At 39.7% G+C, this 25,029-nt stretch overlaps 1 protein-coding gene across 2 annotated transcripts in view; it reads left to right on the top strand.

Moving 5' to 3' along the window:
* The window catches only part of LOC132702553 (lysine-specific demethylase 3B), a 547,286-nt gene that overhangs the window by 95,453 nt on the left and 426,804 nt on the right, over positions 1–25,029 (top strand). For both annotated transcript variants that reach the window (XM_060671261.1, XM_060671262.1), the window contains exons 2-3: positions 16,527–16,688; positions 23,024–23,137. In XM_060671261.1, coding sequence (XP_060527244.1) covers positions 16,527–16,688; positions 23,024–23,137 — 276 coding nt within the window. The remainder of the gene's footprint in view (positions 1–16,526; positions 16,689–23,023; positions 23,138–25,029) is intronic.

The raw sequence follows: 25,029 nt of genomic DNA on the forward strand, positions 1-25,029 counted from the left end.
TGAGATAACACCATTTTCAAAATGTTAAAACCGTTTTGCAAAAGGGAATAAATATAGAAGATCGTGAAAATGGAAGTCGAACATGTGATTGAAATAGATGAAAGGATGTACGGTGTTGTTAACATGCTTTGAAACACTATACATAAGGTCCATTATTATTCTCTGGACTCCAACGATTATAGCCTTTATAAATAAAATTTACAGATGAAGTTGTAGGTATCGTAAATAGTAGATTTTTTACTTCTAGTATAAGTTTTTAGAATAATTAATATATCGTTTATCTATCCGTCTCTCTATGTATAATTATATATAATTATTGTTATATTTATTATTCTAATAAACTAGCTGTAGTAACGCCTCTGTCACATTAACTTCATTCACCAAACTCGCCTAATTTAGGACCTATTCTAGGTATGTAGGTCAGAAAAACAGAATCTATTGGAAACTATCATCGTAATTTATCTGAACTGTAGTAATATAACCTCCAGCATGTTTAACGATTCCTGTCATTGCAAATTTACGTTTTATTATAGACTTTATCCTACATGGCTGTAAGGAAGTCGATGGTGCTGTTAACTTTTTCTTTTAGAATTAATTTGTCTAAAAGATAAATGTTCATAATAATACGTTCTGTAAATTTTGTCAAGTGAAGCATGAGTCAAAAAATTTGTGCCCCTGGTGGCTTATTTCAAGTAAACACAAAAAAAATGCAAGGTCAGTGGCGTATACAACAAAATACTATTAAAGCAAAATTAGCTCTTAATATAATATATATAATATAAATATCTAACACATATTTTATTTTTTTGAATGACGAATCACCAGCCGAACGTTTGCACACTTTTTTCGAAACTCTCTCAACATATACCGAGTGCTGTCATTTGTATGGCGCGCAATGTATTTAATTTCTTGCGTCCTTTTTCTTTTGTCCCTTTTGAAGTATTGTGAACCGACATGCACAATTACGGTGCGAAACGGAAAGGCGTGCCTAAAGTAGAACTAGGCGATAAAAAAAACGCACGCGAACTCGAAATTGAGGAAAAACACGGTACCGCTGTAATCACGCGTTATTTCACAATTTCCGTCCAGAAAGAAATACGCGAATCGAGGCAATTATGGCCGAACGAGTGCCACTAAATTTCACGTCTCGTGTTAAACAGTTTTATGGGGAGGATGCACGCGAAGTGGGTTTTTATCGGATTTTCAACCGATTCCGAAATCATCGCCTTTAATTAGAATTCACCAAGTGAATCCCCCGGTTCATAATCATGGCCTTTTAGACATTCACCGCGGTCTGTGTGTGTGGGTTTTATCTGAATGACTCAATGTTAGATCTATTTTTTTTATTAACAAGAATATCTAAGAATGGGGGTTCATAATTCAATGGTAAAGTAATTATTAGGGTGTGTGGAATTTAAAGGCTGTTAAACCCCAAAAACTAGGTTTCAGTTAAACTCAGAAGATGCCAACAGGATTTGTACGTAGCAGTAGCCTGTGGAAGTTTGTTTGGAAGAAATAAAAAGAGTTTAAATGGTTAAGACAGTCGCCGACGGATACTTGACCGTGAGACTGAATGACAAACTCATGACCCACGTAGCGTTTCCATAGATTTGATTTTATATGGAAAGTATCGAGGACTTTTTTCTCAGAAGCGCCCATAAATCTATTTGCGATTACTGGTAATAATAGGGAACTCATAGCTGTTTCTAAATTCAAGAATTGTATACCCCAAACAAGTATTTTTCAGTTAAGCTGAAAATATTCGATTCCGTATTCTCGCATTTTAATAAATCTGAAATAATGTCGATCGTTTCAGGAATATGGACTTTAGTAAAGTGAGACTCTACGTTGAATTGTTGGGTGTAATATAATGATTTTCAATTGTTCAATAAAGTGGCAGCAATTAAGTAGGAAATTTTCTTTTCTGTCGTAGGTTATTCAGCCAAAACATGGCCGAAGTATGAGAGTTTCTTAATCTTGATGTTAGCAGCGATTTGCTTATTTTTCTTTATTCTGTTCATGACTTCTATGTTAATGATCCGATCTATCCAACTTATTTCAAAAGCTTCCAGCTTTTTAAGGCAGTCTCTGTGAGAGTTCAAGATTCTACTCCATACAACAGGATTGAGAACACGTAGCATCGGACCATTCTCATTCTGAACTAATTTTTAAGTTCGTATCGACACACCACTTTCCTCATACATATGAACCTTCCTCTTGCGTGTTCCGTTATGGATTTTATTTCCAGTCAATGGTACTGGTCCTCGTTTTAAAATTATCCCAGATTCTTAATCTTTTAGACCCTTTCAAGTTTACTCTGGTCGATCCACAGATGTGCATGTATATTCGGTTTTTTAGATACAGCCATAAGTTTGGTCTTTTTGATGTTAAGTATAAGACCGTATTTGTTGCATTTATTTTTATTCCTTGTTCGATATTTTCTAAAGCTTCTTGAAATATTGTCTCCGAGTATAAATTGAAAAAACATTGAGATACTTTCAGTCATATTACTTACTACAGTAGAGGTTGGCAATGATTCTCAAGTCCTTGTCATCAATTCTTATTGTTTTTATTATTGAAATCATTTTTTTTGTGTTACACTCTGTCAAACGCTTTCTCGAAATCAATACATCGCAGTTCATATCTCGACATCTTTGAATTAAAACCTGAATGCTGAACTGAGTATCTTTAAGGTGTTCCTCAATTTTTTGGGTAAATTCTTTGATGTGTTATATTTAGTCAGGTGCTATATCTGCTTTATTGTATATTAATTTAAACAACTTAACTATTAATCCAATTGCTTTCTCTCCCAATGTTTTTAGTATCTCAGTTGAGTTTTCATCTGGTCCTGTTGCTCTATGGTTTTTTGCTAATTTAATGGCTCTCTCTATTGCATCTTTGGTAATTGGTGGTCCAGTTGTGTATTCCTTTACATGATCCTCGTTTCGCTCACCTTCAAAAAGCCTCTTTTTAGTTTTACCTCTGTTTCTACGATTAAGCTTCCATTTTTGTCCACTCATACTGTTAACTGATTTAATTGAATATAATCCTAATATTCGTAACGACGTGACGTGTATGTCATACTTCTACTCTACTTTATTTCGGTCATCGAATATCCCGTTAGTACTTGGGAATTCGCAAAGAAATAGAAGTAAGCTGAGGCGCAGTTCCTGCGGTAACGAGCGTCGATTCTACGATAAGCTCGTTGTTCCGCAAGTTCGAAATTTCTCCCAACTTCGCTCGAACATTAAACATTCATCGGTTTACTCCCAGAACTCGGCCCCACTTACACAACCTTTCGAATTCCACGTAATGCAACTTTCCCGACGTAACAAAACAACGAATGCCCGACATTAGAGAATCCCCGACTTAAACGAAGTTGGGTCGATCATTTGCAGAGCTCGAAAGGACAGAATCGGCACGAGAGTAAATGTATCGATAATGACCGTTAAGTTAAGTTACAGAACTCGTTAACCTTTTCAAATACCGTTTTTTGCTTGATTTAAAAATTATGGAAATATATTGACCTATATTTTCCAATAGCGGGTGCCCTAGTTAGGGCAACAAGCTGCAAGACTACGACTAGACGAAATATTTTTAAAGCTACATGAGTTATATAAAGTAGACAAGAATCAGTCATAAGAAAGCGACAGCAAATATTTTTAAAATAAAAGAAAATCACCAACACATAAATGTGTATATATAACATAAGAGTGCAAATACCCAGATTACAGATATAGGAGCGGGCCACTTTTAACGCCTTTATTTATTCTCTCCAAGGTCCAAAAACTCTTTAACTCGCTGCTTACCAAACCCGAAATCTTGGTAACGGTTGGTTCTACGGAGTCGCCGTAAAATTGATCAGCGTTGTTGTTAAACGAATTGTACGCTAACGCATTTATATACAACACTCGTTTAGGAACTCGCTTAACTGGGCTCAGTTTTCTGTTCCGTACTTTCGTTGATGGCTTCGGCAACACGCCTGATGGCATATCCAAAATGCCGTGCTTCAAGCCCCTGGAAAAAGTCTGTATGTAGCGCGCCGTACTTGTTCGTCCAGATATACAGGGTGTTTTCTAAATGAATGCCAATAATTAAGGGGGCGATTTTTGGGCCCATTTTAAATAGAAAACTTCATATGAACAAATGTCCAAAACGTCTTAACTTTTGAGAGGCGGTAAAGTTTTCAAAATAAAATATATGTTTTTAATATCTGTAACACCACTTTTTATATTTTAGTGAAATATGGCACATATGTACTATGTATCAAGAGACATTATTTAGTGCTTTTTTGTTTAAATACACCAGTGATGGGCGTACATAATTTCGTATATCTATCTTGGCAGACATTGATGGTACGCCACTGATTTTTCTTAAAATAAAAATTATTATTACAATCTGCAATCATTCCTAAAGAAATTTAATTTCTTTATTTTTTTCAATCCGATGTACGGTTGGTTATAATCGTCGGTCATATCGTTAATATGACAGCATACAGAGAATGATTATCATTATTATTTCTTACTTAAGTAATTGTCTATCTGTTTTATTAAAATACTTCAAAAAGTTCAAGTAGGAATACGAAGTATGTAAACTAAAATAAATAAATAACTTTATATAAGAATCGTTTATTATTTATCTTGTTGTTAGGATATTACGGTATTTCATTAAAACTGCAAAAGTAAAAACAACTGTCTTCTATTTTTTTTCTGAAGTGGTATTACAAATATTAGACCAATATATTATAGTTTTGAAACTTTACCACCCTGTATTTCAAACGTTTAGGACATATGTTCAGATGAAGTTTTTTTTTAAACACCCTGTACATAGACTAGAAAAAAACATGGGACATAAGATTTTAGTTCTTACTAGTTTCACAACGATGCTGTTATAATTTTTCAATCATCTCCGAGCGGGTTGCATAAAACAAGATTCCTCCTCCTCCTAAGTGCCGTCTCTGCTGAGGTTGGCGACCATTGTGGCATACATTTCTCTGTTCTGGGCTTGATGTATGAGGGCATTTCCATCTGTGTGGGTCCAGTCCCGGATATTTCTCAGCCATGATTTCTTCTTTCGGCCTATGTTCCGTCTACCCTCTATCTTCCCTTCCAATATCAGCTGAAGCTGTTCGTGCTCTTGGTGGCGCATGATGTGTCCGAGGTAAGCGGTTTTACGTATTTTAAGGAGCGTGTACAAGTGTGCTCGTGTGTTCATTTTACGTAGCACCGTCTCGTTAGTTGTGTGGCTTGTCCAACTGACCCGAAGCATACGTCGATAAAGCCACATCTCGAATGCGTTGAGTTTCTTGATGTCGTCTTGCTTAAGTGTCCATGTCTCACAGCCATAAAGCAATAGAGCCCATACGTAGCATTTAAGTGCTCTTAGTCTGAGAGTTATTGATAGTCTCGTATGACATAGCACTTTACGCATATTTAGAAATCCAGTTCTGGCGATTTCTATTCTTCTTCTTATTTCTTTTGAGTGGTCCAGTTGGTTGTTGACTTCTCTGCCCAGGTAGATGTAGTGTTGCACCGTTTGAAGTCTGAGACCATTTATCATAATGTTGGTTATGTGCCCCTGTGAGGATCTGTCAAATACCATGGTCTTGGTCTTAGCGCTATTGATTTCCAGGCCCATTCTTGAGCTTTCTTCATTTAGGATGCTCATCAAAGTTTGCAGTTGTTCTTCCGAATCTGCTATCACCACGGTGTCGTCGGCGTACCTTATGTTGTTGATAATGTTCCCATTTATTTTAGCTCCTTCGGGGCAGGTCTGTAATGATGCTTTCATTATAGACTCCGCGTACACGTTGAATAGGAGTGGGGACAGTATGCATCCTTGTCTTACCCCTCTTTCTATATTTACGTATTCGGTGTTTCCAGTCTCCGTTCGTACGCAGCCCTTATGGTCCCAGTACATGTTGCGGATGATGATTATATCTCTACCATCCAGTCCTATTTCCATCAGGATTCGTATTAATTCCTCATGCTTTATACGGTCGAAGGCCTTTTTGTAATCGACGTAGCACACATAGAGTTTCCTTTGGACTTCCATGTACCTCTCTGCTATTAGAGTTAATCCCAGAGTAGCTTCCCTTGTGCCTGTGCGTTTCCTAAACCCGTACTGCGATCGGCTCAGATATTCTTCACATTTGTTATAGATTCTGTTGAATATTATTCGCATGAAGATTTTTGCTGCATGGCTCATCAGGCAGATTGTTCTGTGATCTTCGCACTTTCGGGCTTTGCTTTTTTTGGGTAATGCTATGTAGGTCGATGTTAGCCAGTCTTGAGGCAATATTCCATTTTCATATATTTCATTGAAAAGCCGGGTTAATGTTGTGATGGCGTTGTCACTTATATACTTAAAATGTTCTGCCGTCGTCTGGTCGTCGCCTGGTGCCTTATTGCTTTTTGTGTCCCTGATAGCCTGTAGGACTTCCTCTTTTAGTATGGGTAGTTTGTCCCCCTTCTGGATTTGGGGAGGTTCTTCTCTTCTCTGTTCATTTCCAAACAATTCCCTCAGGTAGTTTTGCCATATCAGTTTTTGCTTTTCGGGGTCGAGTTCTAGTTCGTTGTTATCGCTTATTAGAGATATGTGTTTGGGTTTCCACAGACCCGCCATTTCTTTGATCTTTCTGTGCAGTTCTCTATCTCTGTGCTGTGTTTGTAACTCTTCTACTTCGTCGCACCTCCTCTGTAGCCAGTTTTCTTTGGCGTCGATGATTTTTCTACCTATCTCTCTGTCAATCTGTTTATATTTCCATTCGTCCCTGTTTCGTGCTTGACGTTTCTTGTCCATTAGATCCAGAATATCCTTTGTCATCCAAGGTTTTTTTGGCTCCCTGCCCTCCCCGCCTATCTCCTGCATCCCTGCTTCCACGACCGTGTCCCTGAAAGTCCGCCACACATTTTCCACACTGTCTTGGGTTGCTTCGCTTCTGGCATTAGCTATTTGGTTCTTCTCCAATAATGTATCCACGTGTCTCTTATATATATCCTTTTTATTTTCCTCAGCGGATCTCCAGGCTATTCTATTTGATGGTTTTGTTTTCTTGATCTTTTTAAGTTTTATTCTCATAGTGGTGACTACCGGGTTGTGGTCGGAACTTATGTCGCATCCTGGGTAGGTTTTAGTGTTCAGGATGCTGTTACGAAATCTTCTATTGATGGTGATATAGTCTATTTGGTTCCTGACAATTTTCTCTTCCTGGTCCTGTGGGGATTTCCAGGTGTACAGGCGTCGTTTGGGCAGCTTGAACCAAGTGTTCGTAACTATTAAGTCGTTTTCTTGACAGAACTGAACAAAGCGCGCGCCTCTGTCGTTTTTGGTACCAAGGCCGTATGGGCCCACTATGTCTTCTGCTGTTTCATCCCCGACCTTCGCATTCCAGTCGCCGAGGTACATGCTGACATCGTTGCTCTTTATATGCTTTTTTACAGATTCAATGTCGTTGTAGAAGTTTTCCAGGTCTTCCTCAGAGCTGTCTAAGGTGGGTGCATATACTTGCACCAAATTGACGTCGAACGGTTGGCCATTCAATTTGATTAACATTACTCTATCACTGATTGGCAGAAAGCTTTTTACGTAGATTCACATAATGTTAAATTTAAAAAACAAAATTAAATGACATAGAAGGAACGAGTATTTGCTTGTAACAATGATATCCATCCTCCGGATTTACAAAGATTTCCATTTGTCACAAATTCTCGATTTTAATTTTTTTTTTATTTTGATTAATATTCAGTCAACAGTTTTTCTGGATATCAAAACTTCAAGAGTCAAGACCTTCTTTTTTTTTCCGGGTCTCCACAAAAAATTCTTCACCCCAGAAATTTCATGTTTCGATTTGAATTCTGGGAATGTGAATGTTCACAGAATTTGATCAGTTTTGAAGGACGCTTGGAAGGAAACAGTAGAAGGATTTATGTTTCTATAATCATCTAACTAATGGGAATGCTTATAGAAATTGTGTTTTTAAATGTGTCCTGGTTTAATTTTCTGGGTTATTTCTCATGGTAAAACAACCAAGTTTTTGAACGCCCTTTATCGTTTGGATAGGGTGATCTTTCCACCTCTCCTGTTTTTTTTTATAGAAAGGTACAAAAACAGACACAAGCATGCTGAAAGTGTCACCGGAACACGTCACCTTCATTTCCGATATTTTAGTCAGTTGGTTTGGGGGCCAACGGATGTTTTCGGTATATTTTAATCTTGCTATTTTGCTATTATTATATTTCTGTTTGCAGTAATGTCGTAAAACGCCCTCTAGCGGAGATACAAACACTAGAAATCAATCAATCCGCTCACAACGAAAAATCTTGCGAGTCCGTCCCTGTTTGCGTTCGAGAGAAATCGGGCCACCTCGTTCGTTACGTGTATACATAAACAAAACCAGGGACCGCGCCGTGGATTTATTTAATTCGCCGCCATTAAAATTCAGCGCCGCGAGGCCGGCGAATTTCGGTATTTGCATAATAAATGATGACGGCAACCGACGAACGGCTTTAACAAATTGCCGAGCGAGCTGCAGAGGTCAGATGAAGGTCGCCCGATTTCCTTTTAATTTGCGGACTTCGGGAGCTTGGATTCTTTGCCTTTGTTCTCGATATTACCGGCTTTTAACTTCAACTATCTGTATTGTTTCGATAAATGGACGTTCCGGCAAGTAAAAGTAGATGTGGCAACGTCGATGTTGTCGTCGACGTATAATTACAGGTGCAGGCGGCACCCTCCCCCAGGATCCATTGTGTTATTATTTTGACCCCGACGTCGCAGTCGGAGAACAACCCAGGCCATATCGTCGAGCCCGATCCTTCAAGGACATTGGCTTTTTGTGGTCGTTGAACTGAAAATTAAAGCGGAATGTGGCATTGGGGCGTTAGAATTGAGGGGATCGGTGTGTGATTCATCATTACCTGCTTCCATGCACACGAATTTATCGTCTCTCTTTATCGAGCCACCGATTGCTTTGAAGATCGAAACCCTGAAGATTAAAGCACACCCGTATTGTATGTTATAGTTCTCCGAACGATATACCGTTTTTACGATATAATCCGGTATTTAATTTTTGCAACCCTCAATAAATGATGAAAGCTGACGGATCTGAATCGAGTTTCATCGTTGAAATTCGTCGATGATTATTAGTCCATGCAGTGAAAAATCCATTCTTACTTAAACATTTTTCAAAGATGTCTGTTGTTATGTTTTAGTGGTAGTCAACCTTTGCTTCTTTGATATCTTTCGTAGAAAATATCCACTCCGAAATTCTTCTTGATTCCATCAAAACTTGTCTGTTATTGATGGTTTTGTAATAAAAAACAATTCTTCGTACGAATGCACGCAAAGTCTCTTGGCTTGGCTTGGCTCTCAATGATCAAAACACTACGCAACTCTTCATATATAAAGTTTTAATTGTTGAAACAAAATTCTTCTGATACGCATCATATATCAAACGTCTTACTATTCCGGCATGGTGCGTGTTTTTCTTTCTTGAACACCATTCACAACTATGTCACGTACTGTAACATACGGTGTTTTAGTCTCTGTTAGACTTTAATTTGTACGATTTCACCAACCCCCACAAATCAACCAATAGCAAACCGGGAAAACATCCATTATAAATCAATTTTCTACATAAGACTTTCTAATATGTTTTTAATATAAGAGATCAGCCTATCTAATGGGCAAATTCAACTTGAAATCGAGTTGCCTCACCTCACACTAATATGAATTAATATAACAGTTTAATCAAAGAAAAATTTCCTACTCTTAAAATTCAACAATCCGCACGGCACAGTTCTTGTGGGCTAACATCTTAAATACGGCCCTGGCTTGTGGTACACATGCTGAAACAGACAGACTTACAACAGACCATAAAAAGTCGTAAAAACGGTATATGGTTTGGTGAACTTTACCGACAATGTTTGAAATGCGGCGTTGTACAGAAGTACTGTTCTTAGGTTTCGTATTACAGTTTTGAAAAACCTATGCTCGTACACCGTGAATCGCAGTGAAAGACCAGGTAGATTAATGGTAGTAATAGTTTATTAGAATAATAAGTATAACAATAATTATACAAGGTTTCAATTATAGAGACGAGCAAATAATTGTGATGTTCGCTATTCTAAGATCATGTGAATAAAAACTTATACAGAAATATTAATAATATGAAAATAGATAAATTGCAATAAATATATTATTTTTTGAAATCCTCTCAATTACAATTGAAGTTTATTTGTTATCATACTGTAGAACCCCTGTTTTCTAGATTTTCTGTTTTATTTTTTTTCGTAACGTTTTCCACAATTTCTTCTTAATCATTAATTTTATTTCACACATTTTATTCAAGGCATTTCTTTTTTTAAGTAATACTAGTGTATTATTCTTTTGATTCTTTTCATTCTCACTTATGAGTTTCTTTGTGCACAAGTGGGTTATTGTTGATTGTCCAACTCCAGTCATATTTGACCACATGTCAACCATTTTTGCAACTCTACATGTTCAATTTTGAGAATAATAATTTCCTCATATTTAGAAAACGCAGTTTTACTAATCCGTTTCTCAGCGAAGTCATTTTCAAGGCTAACAGCTACCGGAAAATCTAATTTTATACACCAAGGCATAGGATAGCCACTTTATTACAGTTCCTTTCTTCCCGAGTCAATTTTTTTCTAGTATTTTTTTTCTTTTCTTTGCCTTTGTTTTCTCTGTTTCATTTTGTAATTATTTATTTATTGTTTTGACTAATAAAGATCATTGTAATATTATTATTATCATCATTATTATTGTTATTATTATTATTATTATCATTATTATCATTATTATTATTATTATTATTATTATTATTATTATTATTATTATTATTATTATTATTATTATATTGTGGATCGAGTTTTATAAACGACACTTTAATAATATTAATTGATTTTCGGATAATGTCAAAAGTAAAATAAAATAAAAGTTCTCGGCAGAGACCGGCAGTACTACAGTTAATAGAACGAAAAGCATTGTTATTTATAGGAAGCTTTAATTGTTTTTTAAACAAAATGTGCACTCATAACTTGTTCAGTGGACAGAAGCTTATTATATAATTTTATTGGTAATATCAAAGGGCTGTTTTCAACTCTGGCAATATGGTTGGCTCTATAATTATAAATTACTTTGAACGTAAGTAATGCTATTTAATACGAAGAGAGAGGGAAACGTTAAAATATTTAATTTTGGGAACATGGCTCGACGGGACAGTAACACAGCCGTATACGACAATCAAGACTGAACGGACTCGAAATAATACATTGGTATTGGTATTAAAGGGGGGCGCCCTCGCGGGCGTCCAAGCACTTAGGCCACCAGATGGGCCCGTTGTGCCCCCAGGCCGCTCTAGAGGGCGTCCAGAATGCCGCCCCTCCTATAGAAGGTCAGCAACTCCTTTACCCCAATACCGTGCACTGAGTCCGGATCGATCAGTGCCGTTCCGAAGACTCCCAATCTTGCCCATGTTAAGGCAGGGCACTCGGTGAGCAGATGATACGGGGTCTCCTCTCCTTCCATGCACCATGAGTGCAGCTCTGCCATCCGAGCAGAACAAGACTCTCCTGCTTCCGTAGTTGAGCCGAAGCACCTCTCTGGCCGAAATCAATAAAGCGAAAATTTCCGCCTGAAACACAGTGCAGTACTGACCCAGAGGGACCGACAAGCTCGATCCTGTTGTCTCGCAGTACGCTCCAGCTCCGGCCAAATCTCCCATTCTGGACCCGTCCGTGTACCAGACAAGTCCATCCCAGGAGCCGACTCTGCCCTCTCTCCAATCTCCTCTTAATGGAAAGAGAAAGGTCAATTTGTCAAAGAAGGTCATCTCGGGGATCATGACGTCACTCGGCATGCCCATGACCCCGCGATCCCCGCGACAGCCCTCTAAAATGTCGTACGGACCCCGATTGAAGGTTCCCTCCCTCCAGAGCCCGCAGCTCGCCAGCGTCACAGCTGTCCTGGCCGCCTCCATCTGCACCCGATCCGCCAGAGAGGGCAACCCCACGAGAGCCTCTAGGGCGCTCGTGGGCGCCGTTCTCATGGCGCCCGTTATGCAGAGGCAAGCCAATCTCTGCAGTTTGTCAAGAACTAGCCTTGTTCCCGCTCTTTTGGTGCTCGGCCACCGTGCCACTGCCCCATGCGTGAACATAGGCACCACCATGGTATCGTAGATCCACTGCATGATCTTCGGCCCCAGGCCCCAAGTGCCCCCTACCGCTCTCCGGCACGCCCACAGAGCTCCAAAGGCCGACCTGGTCCTTGATCTTATATGTTCCTGGAAGGTCAACTTAGAGTTCAACCATACGCCCAAGTACTTGACACTTCCGCTTGCAGAAAGAGGCACCCCATCCATCGAAATGTTGAGGTTGCACTCCATCTTCCTTTTTCTAGTGAAGATGACCATCTCCATCTTGCCAGGATTGACAGCCAACTTGCTGTCCTGGCACCATTGTGAGAATCTTGCCAATGCCCCGTTCAGGAGCCCCTGCATCCTCCTCACGTAGGTCCCCTGTGTCATTATCACAAGGTTATCTGCATATGCCTGAGCATAGACCCCGTGTTCTTCCCTCAGAATATGCAATATCTCGTTCACCACTAGGCACCACAGGAACGGGGACAAGAGCCCGCCCTGTGGACAACCCCGTGATGAACCGATGGAGACCTGCTCCCCACCCAGTCTTGCCTCGACCCTCCTGTCGGTTAGCATGGAGCGGATCCACCTTACAATGGCCGTCCCCACTCCAGTACTCTCCACCGCCCTGCAGATCGAGTACCGGGCCGTGTTATTGAATGCCCCTTCGATGTCAGCGAACACGCACACCGACAGCCGTCCCGAGCCCATACCCTCCTCCAACCTGGAAGTCAGATGGTGAAGAGCTGAGCCCACAGACTCGCCACTTCGGTACGCATGCTGAGCTGGCTCTAAAGGGGCCTCCAGCTCCGCCCAGTCCCTCAGATACCGGTCCACCAGTCTCTCCAGAATCTTCATAATGAAGCTGATGAGGCAAACGGGCCGGTACGACTTCGGGTCCATGTAGTCACTCTTCCCTACCTTGGGAATGAACACTACCCTGCTGTGTCTCCACAGCTCGGGCACGTACCCTCTCGCAATAGAGGCCCTAAACGGGTCCATCAGCGGGCGGGTCCGGAGACCTCCGTCCCTTTGCAGCAGAGCCGGAAATACTCCATCCCCGCCCGCCGACTTGAAGGGGCCACAGCTGTCAATAGCCCACCTCAGCCTACTATGGGTAACCACCCTCCTTGCCGTGGCGTAGTCGCATCCAAGACGACCCCCGGTTTCTATATTCCCCCCTGTGTCCGGAACAGCGGACCCTGGAAAGTGCGTGTTCAGCAACTGTTGTAGTGTGTCCGCTGGTCCCGCTGTGTAGCCACCGCCGGTCCTGCGGACCACTCCCAGTCTTCCCGCAGGGTCACTTCTGAGTACCCTAAGGAGCCTAGCCGCGTCCGGGGTATTCATTACTCCGTCGCAATAGCCTCTCCAGGCCCTCCTCTGTGATGCCCGTAGTTCTTTTTTGTACTGTCTGCGGACCTCCCTATAGAGATCCCAGTCCGCGCCTTGGCTGCTGCTCCTCGCTGTATTGAACAGCCTCCGCATTTTCCTCCTGAGACGCTCCAGGGAAGAGCTCCACCAAGGAGTCCGCCCCTATGCTCCTCTGTCTCAGGGCAGCTATTCTCGAACGCCCGCATCATAGCGGAGCTAACTCGGTCGGCGGCCTCGTCAATCTCCTCCATTGTCCGGTGTTTCCTTGGTAAGCCCCCTAGGCGCCAAGCGAGCTCCTCTCTATAGAGTTCCCAGTTTGTTGCCCGAGGGTTCCTAAATCTAACGGGTTCCCGAACACCCATCTCCAACCCAAAGGTGATGTATCTATGGTCCGACATAGAGTCCTCCCCACAGACACACCACCCAGTTATTTCCGGGAGCAGAGCCCTGGTACAAAGTGTTAAGTCTATGACCGAGCTCCGACCGTCGTGAAAAACGTGGGTTCTACCCCTCTGTTGGCCACCTGCAGCCCTGCCGAGGCCATGAACTAAACGAGGTCTCCCCCCTTCTATCCGTTGCCACGCTGCCCCACAAAACGTGGTGAGCATTGCTGCCGCAGCCAATCAAAAGAGAGATTCGTCTCCTCACAGTAGGAGACCAAGTCACTGATCTCCTGCGAAGGACAGCTGCGCCGTCCCGAGTGGGGGATCTGACCAGAATTGGAACCAGGTCCCTGGACGCCTTGTCCCTTAGGAAAAAGGCCTCCAGCCCCATGGTTAGTATACAGACCCTGGGACCGCCCTCTAAGGAGTCGACACTATGCAGCATCGATCCTCCCAGAGATAAGCCCCTAACCCATGATTTTACAATCCAGGGCTCTTGGATCAGTACAATGGATGTACCGCCCTCGGAAATTTTCCTGCATAAGTGGGCCGTTGCAGCCCTGCTGTGTTGCAGGTTAATCTGTAATATCCCGGTGAAGCCCGAATGCGAGCCCGAGGTAGCACCTCCCTCCGCTTCCGCTTTCTGACTGGTGGACCCTGATGGGATTCCCCGGTCAACTTCCATCCGAGATACCTCCTCGGTTCTCGCTTCCTCGGAGGGCCCTCCGGAGGTCTCCTCCACAGAAGCCGTGGGCGCCGCCTCTCCGACAGGTCCCCCAACCTCCATGGACGAGCCCTCTTCGTGTGAGCCCCCCGCGGCCACCTCATCCCCCTGCGGCCTCGGCGTCGCCAGGTTCACTTTTACCTGAGTCGCCAGGCAGAAGAGAAGTGAGCCCTTAGCCGTGATGGCGCTTGCCGATTTCTCGTCCACGTCCACCACCAATCTTGTGCCCCTTGCATCCTCCGTCCTCTGCCAGACCCTCCAGGCACGGCAATCTAGGCCATTCTGAGCTGCCAGGCAGCGGACTAGTGCCTCGTTCGAGACATCCGCCCCCAGGCCCGGAATCCAGATCGCCGCCCTTCTCAGTCTCAATCCTTCCGGATCGACCTCCACCAGGTTTGCGAGCCCCCAAGGCCTGACGTTGATCAGCTCCCTGCGAACCTACTCCCTGGTTTCTTCATCCATGATCTCGATCAGGATGTGGCTGCTCCACAGCCTAACCGAGCGTATCCGGGGAGGGGTGTATTGCCCCCCCCCCCTGCATGATATACATGTTTATGCGGAGGTTAAGAGACCCTATGAACCGCAGTAGGTCCTCGGAAGACAAGTCAGTTTCCTGTCCTCTGACGCCCACCACCAGTTCAGGCCCCCCCGCCGCCGCTTGTGCATAGGACCGAGCCCCCCTCTCAGAGATCCCCCGGGACGGCCTGCCTTTCCCGGGCCCAGCTTTCGCCGGGCCGCGTTTCGGCCGCCGACCCCCGGCAGGTGCCCCAACCTGGGTGGTCTCTCCCATTTTTCTTTTCCACTTCCCGCCTGCCGTTTCCGGTGTGCCCCCTATTGAGCTCTCCGTTGACAGCGTGGCAGGATTCCTGGGCGCCGGAAGAGAGCCCGTCTGCGGTCCGAAACCCTCACCGCGAGTCTCTTCTTCTTCTTCGCCCTCCTTTTTTGTGTGTCATCGAGGTGGTGTTCCCTGTTTGTACCGAGCCCTCCACCACGCTGGCGACCTGGGGATCCTGTTCAGATCGCCCTTGGAGGGGGCCTTCCTGAGGACGCCCCTGCTTGCTGGAGCCCCCTGGGGCCCCTCCTTCTTCTCCTTTACACATTTCATTTCTGGTTCCATAAAGGTCCCACGAGTAGCTAGGGAAACAAACGGTCCACCTCTGCAAAGCACCGCATGCAGAGGTAAGGCTTCTTTCCCCGAGGTGCGCCCGGTGCCTCGGGGTTGGGATCGGTAGAGACTGATCTTCTATCCAGCCATGCGACCCCCCACCGTAGGATTTATGATTTTTATTGAGGTTTACTTCTCTTGGTCCAAGTGGTGAAGCTCAGGCCCCCCGCGTCGCCTGCCCACTCGTCGACCCGGCACCCGACGCCTGGTTTATCAACCGACTACAAGCCAGTTGGCACCGTTATACCCTGTGCAGGCCCTTAGCCACGACACGACAGCTGGGCAGGGTGACCTGGTCCACGACTGGTTATTTGTCAGCCCTATTGGATTTTTACCTCCTCATGCCTCCTTATTCCCAGCCACCCAGGCCCGTGAGAGCCTGGGCTCCCCTATCCGCCAGCCGGGGGACGCGCCTCATGGATTGCTCAACCACATAATACATTAGTAAAAGCACAAGATCCACACTCGACAGTAGTTTAATACGTTATCAATTTGACAAATTACGGTCTATGAACAAACCTGCATATTAAACGGTGTTAATTGATTTATCTTGCGTTCTAACCAATAAGCTTTTCATCATATCATTAAGTGAAAAGAATATCATTTAAGTCTTTGTTCCGCAAAAAAACATCATTATGATCAATTCTGATCCATCAGGCTCGAGACTATTTTGATTAAATAATATCGTTCAAAAAAGTGTTCATGTTTTTTCGTTTGCAGGTGTTGGTGGAATATGATGACGCAGAATGGCAACGCAGGGAGTGGATGAGCGTATACAGGGAAAACTTGTTTCACGTATTTCTGGTCGAGCAGGCGCTTGTGTGGGCCGATAGAAGAGATCCGGTAAAGCCTTCGAATGGAACTGTCCTTTGGCCGGCACTGGTGAGTGCCTTTTACAATAAAAAAAATGCAAAACCTAGTACAACTAATAATGTAGAGTGCAACAATTACATTTATGAACAAAGCAAAAAATATATTCAAAAAACAAATCCGTTGTGAAATAATGCTGGTTTTAACTCAAGTTAACTCCAGCTGGTTCCTAATTAGTTAGGTATATTAGAAGTTTCATGAGAAACAAACTCGATTTTCGTGTGAAACTTACTATGTGGCCATAATTGGCCATAACGTACAATTTATTTTCGCTTTTACAATGTTGCCGGTTCTACCCAAAATTATTAGCAACATTGAAATTTAGAATGGAACATTTATCTACGAAAGGCAAAAAGAAGAAGATTTTGTTGCGCCTACCCAATTTTGCTTTAAAGAAGAAAAATCATTTTTTTGTGTGTAAACACATTGCAATTATAGTTATTTTAATATACTAAAGGCAACACAATAATAATAAGCTGTTTTTATTAAATTTTGATATTTATCGAAATAACATTTTGACCTTTAGAACACAAAATTCAATAAAGTTGTCTTATATATCCACCATTTTTCATATCCGGCATTCCTTTAAGGCACATGATTGATGTACGAACCAAGAGAGTTGATTCAAACGGGTGCCCAGTTATTTTTTCATCGTAAGAAATTTTCATAAATAAAAAAGTTATCGGTAATTTTGAAAATAATCAAAAATTTTAAAAATGCCTAATATTTTGGCTGGTAGTTAAGAGATCACCAAGGTAGTTTTTGCCCTTAGTTTTGAAAATTCGACCCTATGCCTGTCCGTATAAGTCAATTTTGCGCATAATATTTTAGCGATAGATTTTTCCCGTTAAAAAATACTCCAATTACGACCACCCTGTGTACCGCGATTGCCAAGTCTTGCAACTGGGCCGGATAAGGTTGTAAAAAATAGTCCCTTTTATCCGAATTCGACAGAATCAAATATCGCTACGACATCAGGGTGGGGCCTAGTTTCACTCGTTAGAATATATTATGCCATTTCAATAACACCCTGTATGTTATGGTGTATCGATCGAGTTTACCAAGCCGCTCGGTATTACTTTAAGCCCGACAATCGTCGGCAAACAAATTAAAATTCCACGAGAATTATTTCGACGCGAAACGTACGTGCTTGAATTATTTATGAGCCGTCGCGGTTGGCAACCTTGACTAAAGCTGGAAAAATATGCAGGTCAAGATTAATGCGGTATTAATATGATATAATGACGACGCAATTGCGTCGATTCCGCGTAACTTGAATATTTAACATTTTCTAACTATCGTTTCTTGGTGTAGAGTACTTGCACAGATAAATGACCTAATTACAGCAATAAAAACATGTGGTAAAATCCTTTTTACTGACCCTTGTAATATTCACATTTCGGCATAGAACCAGGTCTTGACCAAATGTTATGAAATTTTCGAATGTGCATTTAAAAATTGGTGAATTTTAGTGAAAATGACAATAACCAGTGACAATGTTACAAACTTATCAGCAAGAACTGGCCAGAGAGGCAATATTTTGATTGTGTTTAAAATCTTTAAAGAACTTAATCGATACATGCATTCAGGAGAAACAAAATGGAGAGGCATTAATGACGTGATACAAGGCACAAACCGAAAAATCTTCAAACTAATCCGGACAGAACTTGCTGAGTATAGGGAATCCTTTTTTTAGAGTATCTCGGTTATTTTTATAGAAAGTTTCGGTTTACGCGAGACTGTGTTACTCTTTCGTAAAATATAAAGAAGCCTTCGACAAAATAATCGATTTTGGGATATTGTGACCAGAGTTTATAAAATGTTCATCTAGGATTTTTTCGTAGAATCTAGTGGCGTAGTTTTTTTTTAACTTGCTCTAACCCTTTTTTAATTATGAAGCAAACTTATGTATCTTTTAAATGGATCATCCAATATATTATTTTTTACATTATTTAAAAATCATTTAACCTTTTCAAAAATATATATTAGGAAAAAGTTGTTTTGAAAATTAAGTTCAAAATTATTTTTTTTATTTTTTACTTTATTTGTAGCCGTAGGCCATAGTAAATTAACTAAAAATAAGATACATCTAAGCAGTTATTACTGTACAAGAGACTTAATTTCGAAAGCACGGGAAGAAAATATATTATTTTAAACTAGTAATATCTTATTAATATGATAAATATTATTATCTATTAAAAACAAAAAAGCAAATGTGTCAAAAACATACGAGACCTATCCATTTGTCCTTTCTGTGTTTATTTCATTTTGAATTAATATTCTATAATAGTGGCAATATTGCATAGTCAGTATAGTTTGTACATTATAAAAATATGTTTTGTTTATATTAAATATCCAGAGAGGTGACAAACGTTTCCAGATATATTTGCTGATCTGAAAATAAATCTAGTAGGCGGGGATCCTTCATTCAGCCACGTCCTGAAATATTATTTGAAGGAGAATAGGGAGCAAAGAGAAACAAATGTATTAGGGTACATAGAGGCAACGCCGTTACCATCTTCCAAACACTTAGAACACGCGGTAGGGATACCAAAATCGACTGCCCAAAGAATTAAAAAAAAAACAAAAACCATCCTTACAAGTTTAAGAGTGTTTAACATCTTAATATTATTAGCACAAAGGAAAAATCAAATATTCCACCTCAACTCCGTAAAGTTAATGAAATCAATAGGAGTTTCCTTAATTCAATCCCGGTGTTACCCACCTTTAGTACGGACTATTATCATAACCCAATTGTCTTGACTGGTTCGAAGCTGACAGAGACTGATGTGACGAAATTTTTATGCAACATTAAGTCCAGAGCAGTCGGAGCAGATGGTTTACGTGTGAACTTTCTAATATTGTATTGTCCATTTATTCTTAAATATATCTGCCACATCTTTAATTTTCCGTTAATTCCGTTTTTCCTTCCGAGTGGAAGATCCCACGTATTGTGCCTCTTTGTAAAACTAAAAGTCCCACAAGTTATAGTGATTTACGCCCTATTAGCATTTTGTATGTAGTTTATAAAATTCTGGAAAATGTCATTAAAATGCAACTGATTGATCATTTGGAGAAAATAGTATTCAGCCAGACTAAGTTTCAGGAAGGGGCACAGTTGTGCAACTGCTCTCCTAAACGTCACTGATAATTTATTCCGCACAATTGACGAAGCCAAATGTACCATCTTGGTCATGTTGGATTATCCTAACGCGTTTGATACCTTGAATCGCCATACGTTGCTAACTATTCTAAAATACATAGGGCTTGATGAGGGTGCTGTCGAATTTATGGGGAACTACTTAAAAGGTCGTACACAAAAAGTGGTCCTAAATCAGACTGCCGTGCTATAATATCTGGAGTGCCTCAAGGCTTCATTCTGGGGCCAATTTTATACTGTATATATACGTCCGCGTTTCCTAGTTCTATACAGCATTGCAAACCCAAATGTGTGCAGATGATACACAAGTTTCTTACTCATTTTCGCGAGATAAAATTTTGGAAAGCTGTCAAATCATAAATAATGATCTAGAAATCATTAACAGGGTGTCCTAGAACATTCATTCCATCTAAATCCAAAAAAATCTATAGCAATGTTCTTTGGTAGGCCCGTGGATGTTGATCGATTATCGCAACTAGTTGAAATAAAAATATCGAATGTGTGCATTCCTCTGAAAATGGAGGCAAAAAACCTTGGGCTTATGCTCGACAATAAGCTAAGATTTAATGGTCACGTATGGTTCTAAAAATATTTTAAATCAATCATTAAAAAAGATCCTGTGTGACTCGAAAGTTTTATCTTCTTTTAACCACTGTGATGTCATCTATGGCCCATATCTGACAGCGGCTGCCCCAGAACGGATTCGAAATATCCAGAATTCATTTTTGGGATTAAACGTGGCCCGCCTGTTAGTCCTAAACTGAAGGAAGTCCGATGGCTTAATATGAAAAATCAACGATATCTCCATAAATGTAATCTTTATCACAAAATTATAAGATTGAAGTCTCCACGCTATCTTTTCAAAAAAAAAAAACAACTTTCGCACGGACGTTCACAATTTAAATTTAAGATTTATAGGCCTGCTCATCCGTCACACCTCTGGAATTTTTGAAAAATTCTTTACACATATGTGTAAAGATTATATGTTTTAGCTATGCCATACATAGCTAAAACATTATAATCCATTGGATCAGTCTCTTAAATTGCTAAACAATACCTTTTCCACACACGTGCGTGAAGTATTATTATCATTAAATGTTTAAGTAATGTCTACTGTAAACTATTTCCAAAGTTTAAATCCCTCTATTTGCACAGATCGTACTAGTTATTTATTTATTTTTTTATGTGTATTTTTCTGACCTAACGCTACTACCTTCTCCTTAGGATAGGTTTAAAAACGGAGGCACAAAATATCTTATTTTGTTCATCCGAACCGTATCGTTTTCATTGTATACCAATACGTGAATAAAATTATTATTATTATTATTATTATTATTATTATTATTTGCATCCTGGCGATTCTTTTGAGAAACTTGCAATGGTCCTAAGAATGTTAATTTTAAAATTCGGGACTTTTTAATCGCCGTAACACGAGAAACTGGCTGATAGAAAACTACCATTTAATTATCGTGTTTTATTTTGGGACAACGAATAGCATACCGAATTCATGGAGGAGGTCTTTCAGCACGCAGGAAGCTGGACATTCTTGAGGAAGTCATTCCAGAATTACGCGACGATATTCCTTTAGTATATATTAGTGATGTATACGTTCAGTAAGATGGTGCCCCCAGTCATAACTCTGGATTTTTAAGATCATTTTTAGATGACAACTTCCCTCAAAAATGGATAGATACCAACAGGTCTGTAAGATGGCGTCCACGATCTTTGGATCTTGCACTTTTAGATTTATTTTTATAGAGCTGTATGCAACATAAAGTATATAAAAACGATAGGAGTCTGTAGCAGAACTTCGAAGGGCAATTGAACTTTCGAAACTCTAAAAAAATGAGAAAATGTGTGAGTTTTACATTCCAGAAAATGGTCTCCAATTTGAACAACAGTTTTAGGTATAATATGTTAATGTTCTTTATATACATCAGATTAATGTAATGATGAACTATAATAAGTTAAAAATTATTACAAATAGTAGTTCATAAGTAGTGAGTTTCTTGTCTGTATATTAACAAATGTTTACTTGGATATTGGTTTTAAGATTAATGATGGTCTACTGCTACAAATATAATAAAATATTAAATAAAACAAATTTTGAACTTAATAACATACTAATGTATATATCTGAAAAGCTTAAATGATTTCCAATTAATGCAAAAAATAATATACAGGGTGTTCTATTTAAAAATATATATATTTGCTTGTTAACTAAGGGTTAGAACAAAAAAAAAACAAAACTACGCCGCTGCATTCTACGTAAAAATCCTATAAGAAAGTTTTTTAAACTCTTCAGTAACTTAAAAGACAACGGAGATACGCGAGTAGTCCCAAAATCGATAGTTTTGGATTTCACCCTGTATCAAATACCAAGAGGGCCATAATAATTTTATTGACGGTATCTTTATTTTCACAAAAAAGTAGCACAGTGTCGCGTAAATCGCAACTTTCTATAAAAATAACTGAGATACTTTATGAAAGTGCCCAAAATGAGATACCCGGTACAAGTTGAAGTTTATATAAAATGTAAGGTTATTATTTAAGATTTAAGAAACATGATTTTATTGGTAAGAAAATTACAGAATATAAATATTATTATGGCAATAATAACATACAGGGTGAGTTTTATTATATATTAATATATGGATCAGGTAAATTTATTTCTGTGCCGAAATGGGACTTGAAAATGGAGGACCTGTCGCAACTTTGTGCCGATTTAGGTTATTTTTATTCCAAGTACCTGCTTGATGTGCCGATTTGGGAATCACTCTGCCAACTGCAGTAGTATCGCTCTAAAATAATTATTTACTTGTAAGTTTTTAATTCTTTCATGTTGTCATTAGAGATCCCCTCATAATGACATGACTGCATCGTTTGCAGTTTGTGCAGTAATATGTCGAGCTTAACCACTTTAAAAGCCTTCGTCAGGCATAACTATATGCTTGCTGTCTAGAGCTTTAGATCTATAGTTTACGATGTCTGTTGTAGCACTTCAAAGATATGTGCCGGTAATTGTTTATACCAAAAACCTCGAAAGATTTTTGAGCAGAATATTTTTAGTTTGAAGGATCATGTGTGTAACTATTTGCATCCAATTTGTAAATGACATAATGTTAGCGAACCAATATAGAATATCTTTGATCGTGGGATGATTGCAATGTGTTTCGCTTTGTTGCAGACATTCATGCCTTTGGTATCCAACATCGAAATTCCTGGTAATCTACTGCCCGTGGAATTCCTGTTAGATAGAGAGCTAGCGTTTAAGGAATACAGAACACTCAAGCCTTATCAGGTATGTCTTATAATTAAAATCTTCTATAGTTAGATGAAAATCTATAAATTTTTTATTACAAGTTTTTGCAATAAATATCAATATACGTCATGCTTTCGACCAATAATTGAATTGTGAAATTTAAAACTTAAATAAGATAAAAGTCAAAATTTTAATGAGTGGTCAATCAGTTGCTTAACAAAATAAGTAAATTATTGGTAAGTAACCAAATTATATAAGTAATAATAATAATTAAAGTAATTAAATTATATTTAAGAAACTTTTGAAAAATCTATGAAATGGTATAAAAACAAAAAAATATTGGCTTATTAGTATTTTTTTTTATTGTTATACTCAGGTAAGTAGGTGCTAACCAAAACTAACCAATTTAAATCGGACAGGTTAGACGATAGACGTCAATGCCGCTACTAAAAATTAGGTGTTTGGTATTTGAACTGAGTAATTAAAATTTTGAATATTTTGGGTGATAATTAACATGATAATAAAACATCAGTTACATCAGTATTTGGTCCAAAAATGCATCTATTATCAATTTTCTTGTTTACAGAGTCGTAAAATTATCTAAACCCGAATCAAATTCCGTTTGAGACGCCAGGAGCTTACAAGAGAGATAGTACGAACAGTATCGATTAGGCTAAGACAACATGAAAAAGCCTTAAGACTCAAATCCTATTCGACCAAACTAAACTACCTAAACAAATTGAGAATCCATAGAAACTCTAAACAACCAATTAATCTTAAGCGTGACTCAGGTCTTTAAAGTCCGATTATTTAGTAAAGAGTACGTTCACGTCATTGTTTTCTACGCGAACGTAATTGTCTCTCTTTCTTCTGTCTCTCTCCAGCAGTGGTAATTTGCTCTACCAGTGACGTGACTCTTAAGAGAATACATTAAGAGAAACGAATTATGCGATGTTTGTATTGATTTTTTTTAAATTTTACGTGCAAATAAACAATGCTTCAAAATACCAAGGTACTAAAAACGGTTTGTTTTTCAAGAAGTCAAATACAAAAGAAAAAACACAAGCATCAAATTAATAAATTTATTTTTGTAAGCAGTAGTAATTTTTTCGTTAGCAATAAAACCCATTTTTTGTCTATTATTTATTTATTGAGTAAGTGATACGCTAATAAATTACGCAAATAAAATATATTTCTTCACACAGTCGTTACAGGACAAAAAAATTCAGATTCCGCGTCACTTTCTTCGGAAGATGTTGTTCGTGTTTCTATTTTTTGCCTTGCAAAATGTTCTACATATGGCAACTTAAATGTGACATTTCTACTTGCTAACCAATTTTTAATCAAGGCCCATATTTCCCAATTTCCTTGAAATCCTTGGCTTCTTTTTCGTGGGAATGCAAAAAGAAGTGCTTGCTAGATCTTACTCCCTTATCACACCTTCCAAGGTTACCATATAAGCCACTCACAACAACAGCAATTTTAACAATAAGACGTCTGTGCTCAAAATATTCTGTAAATTTCCACAAATTGTTGAAAGAAAAAACTTGTTTCGTTTTACATGACCTTAATTTAAGCCCGACTGACAGATGTTTCGCGAATAGTTCTCAGAACACGAGTCATTGCTGCATTCTCGATATTTTATTTCCTGGAAATGTGTTACCAGAATTGCAATAAACTTTCTGCCAGTATCATTATTCGGAGCATTTTTATTAGTTGTTTCGTGGAAGTGTTTTACAATGTCCTAACTGTAATCCCACTTCTGAGGTGACCTATTTCGACCTATAACTGATGGCTCGTTATTACACTTCAGGAAAATTTTCAACACTTTCAAAAGAAAAAGATTTGGTGCGAACTCTAGCGGACCGTCTGACATAATCTCGCGTCTACAAAGCGGCAGTCGCGCTGCAGCTTCGTCGTTAATTTAAAAC

This window comes from Cylas formicarius, unplaced genomic scaffold (genome assembly GCF_029955315.1).
Source record: "Cylas formicarius isolate icCylForm1 unplaced genomic scaffold, icCylForm1.1 PGA_scaffold_5__7_contigs__length_24384050, whole genome shotgun sequence".
Classification (NCBI taxonomy): Eukaryota; Metazoa; Arthropoda; class Insecta; order Coleoptera; family Brentidae; genus Cylas; species Cylas formicarius.